This window comes from Semicossyphus pulcher, unplaced genomic scaffold, assembly GCF_022749685.1.
Source record: "Semicossyphus pulcher isolate SPU_LCO1_2020_fin unplaced genomic scaffold, fSemPul1.0.p SCAF_12, whole genome shotgun sequence".
Lineage (NCBI taxonomy): Eukaryota > Metazoa > Chordata > Actinopteri > Labriformes > Labridae > Semicossyphus > Semicossyphus pulcher.
The window spans coordinates 20,901,057-20,907,056 of NW_027211626.1; the positions used below are offsets into that span (position 1 = coordinate 20,901,057).

The window sequence follows — 6,000 nt, forward strand, 5'->3', positions numbered from 1 at the left end:
TGTGATGAGACTGGAGGTGCAGTCATGCAAGCAGTGTCTTCAGGCTGTTAGCGCCAAGCAGTGGCTGAGAACCTGTGATAACAAGATCACGCTTCTCAGACTTTTAAACATTGGATTCTGCAGACACCAAAGCAATAAGCGTACAGGAGGAACTTTAAAGGATATCTGTAGCTTGTTGTCTTATTTGTTCTTTTCAATTTGCTTTTAATTCTTAACAGTGATTGATATCATCTGGTTGTGCGGTACAGATACATTACAAAACAGCATTTTTGTCAACTCAGGCCCATTGCCCAGAGATATTTATTTATGGATTCTCTATACCAAAAATAGCCACTCTTGGTTAAAAATAGAAGTTCTTAGTATCCCCATCCTTCTCGTCCTAAAACTACACACAGTAGTGTAGGACAGAATCAGTTACATAACCCAGCAACTGTGTTTGAATCACAGAGCTATTTTTTTTCTGTCCATTTCTTCACTCTTTCTTTGTCTTGTGTTGTGCTGCACTCTCCCTCGCTCCCTATCTCCCTCTCATTACTTGTAGTCGGTTGAGTCAGCGTGCTGTGCTGCTGATAGCAGGCTACTGGGTTTCATCTCTGAGCTCGCGGGCGTCTCTGAGCTGTCACAAATACACTGGTTCAAAGGGCCAGCAAGGAGCCAGAGCTGGATCACAGCCGAGCAGTTCCCAACAGTTTCAGTTCAGACATGATTGATGAGCATGTAGAGCGCAACAAATGAAAGGAAAAAATGGAAGCATATTAGTCAGGATAAGAAACTGTAAAACAAAAACATCTAAACCCGCCCAAAAATCCTCACTGCAACTGTCACATAGCAACAATACAACAGGAGCAGCCAGTGTTATATCCTGTTAGTCAGACTAAGTGTTCTCTTCTCTTTTGTAATAAGAGACCTGAAATCTTTGCCATAGAGGCGGAGGAGCACACGGACTGAGCATGACGACACCACATTACAAAGACATTACCATGAATATTTAATCTAATCATCTCTAATAAAACAATAGAGGTTATTGAGTGAATAATTCATGGCGAGTTGAGCTGCAACAGCATCCAGAATTTATAGCGGCAGCTCTCCGTTCACATTTTTCATGTTTTGCATTCAGAAAACACAGGCATGAAATAATTGTGTTTACACAATGGAAAAAAAATGATACAGGAATTCTAAATAGGGAAATACTGGACTTAAAGTTAGAACCAGGCTGAGAGCTACAGCTTTTCCGGCTGCAGTCCCGGTGAACAGCTGTGTGCATTTGTAAATGTCCAGCTTAGTTTTCTCACCATGATTTGATGGATATGATTTGCATAAAAGGGGCGTGAACTAAACAGCAGTAAAATATTTCCATAATATATTGAAAACAGAAGGCCCAATACAAATCTTACAAGCTCGGGAAGTTCGGTATTTGCGGACGTTTTACATTCAGGTCTCGTTCAGGTTTGAGAGCATACTCTGTAGGGATACACCAGTCCTGTCCGAGTCTGACCTTATTAAGTAGATCAAACCCATCCATCAGCTTCTTGGTCAATGTCATAAAAGTCAGTGTTTCCAGTCAGTTATTCATAATTTGCAGCACCTTTACTGTGATCACAACTTTTTACCAATAAGGTGTTGCCTAATCCTAAAGCTCGTGGTCTCAAAAGTTTGCCTTCATGGGTTTCAGTGCTGCCAACTTTTCAGACCCTCACGCTTTTTTCTAAAAAGCGACAAATTAGGGACTTTTTCAGAGCACTGAAATATATTATATTGTAATTCATTCCCATGTACGCTGACCAGATTTCAGATCTCAGTTTCAGGGCCGGTTCGGAGCCGGTGCTCAGTTTAGAACAATTTTTTTTGTGTTTCGACTGAGAAAGAACCGGCCATCTGTCAGGAAAACAGGTGTAATCACAGTTCATGGCTCCTCTACCAACAGCTCCGAGTTGCTCTCTCTCTCCTCTCTCCTCTTGTCCCATGCCCAGCAGCACTGCGCAGGGAGTCAGGAGTGGGCGGGGGCTGGCCTTGGGCAGCTGCTCACAACCACTAAGCGTTATGCAAATGAATACGAGATGACGTCACCACTATGCAATTAGCGTAAAACATCATCTGGCGGCTTTTAGCGACTTTTGGAGGAAAAGTACAGACTGGCTGATTTAAGCGCAAGCCAATCGCAGCGCAGCATGGAGGCATTAGGCGGTACTCTACTGGAGAAAGAAATAACGCACTGTCATCAATGTCTTTCAATGCAGGAAACATAATATTGGATGTTTAGGAAGATGTAATAAAGTCGGTTTCAGCCAATCTGCACCAAGTGAGAATCATTAAATATGAAATATTGATCCGGTAATTGTCCAATATTTTTAGGTTTGAAGTCCGGCTCACCTTTAGTCTTTACATTTCCAGAGTTCAAACTCTGTTTTTACCAAGCAATGTGTAACACTGTAGCTCAATGGCACACTGCCTGAGTTTGGTGCTGAAGTTCAATATTTGCATCATCGTTGCTGGGATAAGTTCAACATTCAAATAAAGTCAAATCATACATGTTAATAATCAGTTATCTATTCCCTGTAGTAAACACACAGGCTGAACAGTGTGGGTCTGTAAGGCAAAGCTGTCTTGTTCAATACTTTCAGCAGGTCCAACAAAGCTGACAGTACAAAGAACATTTTTATTCTTTCAAGTGTTTTTTGTTTAGGTTCTGTTGGCTTTCTTACTTTATGCTGCAATGACTGAAAGAAGTTTTGTCTTCAAGTCTATTAAGTCTATTGCGCTCAAGTGATCTGTGACATTTTACTTACCGAAGTTGTGAAGGGGAAATCTTGGCTGAACCATTCTGAGTCTCAAGGGTTTCTGTGAGTTAAGGGAACAAAGAAAAGTAACATTGTAGTTAATAACTCCTGAGAGATATCATGTTTGATGTAGATTTACCTAAACCAAAAGAAAACATTTCCTGCGGGGGAGGTTTTCTGTTTGTTGAGCTAAGAAAGACCAGGTGAGAAGTATTAGATCGTCTTTACCCGATGAAAAATCTGGTTCCCCGCACAAAAGCTTTTAAACTACAATGTTTGCTAGCTAGCCAGTTAGCTTAAAACAGTAGCTTGGATAAAATGGCTAATTAGTAAAAGTTGTAATTTAAATATATGTTAAGCACAGAGTTTAGAATAGAGTTGAAAGATAAGGCTTTTTACACTGGGTTTACTTAAGTCAACAAGCTAAAGAAACGAAGATCCATAGACGGTAAATAAAGCCCCTCTCCCACTGGTCAAAAAACCCGCTAACACCTGCTAACACCCAGCTTTTTTGCTTAGTGGGAAAGGTTACAATTGGCATTCAGACCCGGCTAATCTCCACCCGCAAGTCTTATTCAATACAGCATGACGTTTATTTAGTTATTTATTGTCCTTATAGGAATATATGCTAACAGATGAAAAGGAGGCTATATTTTAGTTCTAAGCTACCTTTGATTGACAATTTGCTACCAAGGCGACCAGCCAACTAGGATAGAGGCGGTATTTATACCAGCCCTCTTATCCAAATATGGTCTGGCTTAGAAGACACTGATTGTAAAAATGCCAAATTTTAGGCTTCAAACCTGTAGTCCAAACAGCAGTGGATGACTTTACGTAGGCTACGTCAACTTTTTAAATACAATCTGCAAAAACCAACAACAAAATGACCTCACTAACAAGTATTGTGTGTATCACAGCCTGATATATCTTCTTCCTCTCTGCCATAGAGCTCCATTGTCAAACATCTGTTTCATTACAGCTTGTCTTCATGCTAATATCTCTGAAATGTCGACCAATTCCACCTTGGCTTCATACTTTCAACTTAGGAGGAACATGTTACTGCATTTTTACTGCTGGGGACATGAAATATGACCCTTGCTGACATCTCTAAAACACAACATAAATCTCCTGTAAATCTGCAGACCATCATGTTACATTTCAAGGTTTAGTGAACTAGCCTTGCCCTTGCACTGCATATTGCTATACATCTGCCCTGAGTCTGTGTGTGTTCGAGGCAGGGTTCAATGGGGACACTTGGCATGCTTCTCATTTGTAGACTGTTTGGTGATTGATGTTTTGGGCGTGACCCGAAACATTTCAAGGCAGTCTGTAAAACATTTCATTGGCTGATGAAGTCCACTGGCTCTCAGTAGAAGCATTTTCACACTACACTTAACTGCACTGTCAATATTATATTGAATAGTGCATTAGATATTACCTGTATTTAACATTCATTCTTTATTTATACATGCATCTTTTTTGTGAGCATGTATGCAGGCAGGTCTGCAGTCCACTTCGGTCATGCCCTGTTAGGTTTAAACATGCCCTTGGAGTGTGTGTGCATTCATTCAGTGTGTTATGTAAGAGACGATTGCCCCTTAATCAGCACAATCAGCACTCTACTTCTCTACTTGCTGAGTTTCACCTGCCACCAAAAGGTCAGGCCGGCCCCTCATGCTCATCAATAATAGCAATTATATCTCCACTGACGTCAGTGGAAACCTTTTTTTCCGACATGGTCTTTAATTTGTCTGATTTGGATTATTTCTAACCATTTTAGAGTCAAGTTCTGAATGTTGCATGCTGAGGAGGGGATGTCCAGGGAAGGCAGAGCACCGAACTGTGCAGACAGACAGTAATGAGACTTGCGAAGGGTTTCTAACAAAAGTCTGACTCTTTCTTTACTGAAAAGGCTTTATGTGCTTTTTCAAGATACTCTAAGTCATCGTACAGACTCATTATAATTTGGGCAATCATTTTAAGTGAGAGTAAGTCAGCACAAATTTCACTATACTGATGAAGTCTATCATAGCTTTTTAAAAAGACTATGGCAATCCTGTAATAAACAAATCCAAAGGAGCAATAAAAATACTACTGAGGGAGGTGTGTTGTGCATGACGTCATCATATCTATTGTAACAGCTGCTTAACACTGTCCACAAAGCTCCAGAGTCTGTACATAGAAATCCTTAATATTAGTTTTAGAATATTACTTCAGACGTTTTTTAATGTTATCTGTGATCAGTGTGTCTTTTGATCGTTAACTCCCCAGAGGACTAAAGTACGCCGCTACAGGTTATTGTAGTTATTTTTTAATGAAATGTACACCTTTAAATCCTACTTCATAAAATATACGTACAACTCAGTGTGGCATTTTATCTTTAATAAATCATGCTTGTGCTTTTCATTCTGCCATTACATTTGCGATTAAGAAGTCTTGAAGAGTTAAAACAAATTTAAACCAAATGTCGCCCTCATCTGTAATTAAATTTGGCCATGACATTATTTTATTGACAGAAACTTAAAGTAGAGTTTAGATTATTTGAATGGAAATAAATGTACTTTAAAGCTGTTTGTCCACAGACACTACATGTCAGTATATTAATAATAGAAATAAATATAATAATCATAATAATCTAAGCACTTAAAAGTGCTACCTGGTGCATTCATTAGCAATCTTATACATACAGGAAAATGTATTTTCCTTGTTGGAGGTTATTAAAAATGGATGCTGTTCATCAGATAAGTTTAAACTGTCTAAAAAGAACTGACTTGATTTGAATATATAACAATAGGTTTCATGTAGACTACAGCTGTACATACTGATCACTATGAGCCAGTACCTGAAAGCAGCAGGTGCATATTTAACTCCTGTTTTGGATGATGGAGCTTCCTACCTGCACATGTAGATGGAAACCCTCTCCACCCAACTATCAGTTAGGGGATTGAACCACCAAAACAAGTCTTAACTTGGGAGAAACAGATGTTCCTTAAGATAGATTTCCAGTAATTAAGGCCTGTGGTATTAGTTTAGCTGCTTCCTGTTCCCTAAAGGCTAGCAGGTGAACACAGATTTCCCCTCATCCCTTTGCCCCCCTCCTGCAGCCGGAGAGTCGGGTGGGGGCTGCTGTTCACTCACCGCAGGCGTAGACGCAGGCATCGCGGATAGCTTTGTGCTTGTGGCCGGACGCGTCTTTCTGCAGCTTTCGCAGGATTCCCTCCAT

The 6,000-nt window shown here is 40.1% G+C and overlaps 1 protein-coding gene across 1 annotated transcript in view; it reads right to left on the reverse strand.

Moving 5' to 3' along the window:
• Nucleotides 1–6,000, reverse strand: part of arfgef3 (ARFGEF family member 3) — a 63,910-nt gene extending 57,910 nt beyond the window's left edge. The window contains exons 1-2 of the mRNA XM_069659082.1: nucleotides 5,916–6,000; nucleotides 2,787–2,838 (exon numbers count right to left, since the gene is read on the reverse strand). Coding sequence (XP_069515183.1) covers nucleotides 2,787–2,838; nucleotides 5,916–6,000 — 137 coding nt within the window. The remainder of the gene's footprint in view (nucleotides 1–2,786; nucleotides 2,839–5,915) is intronic.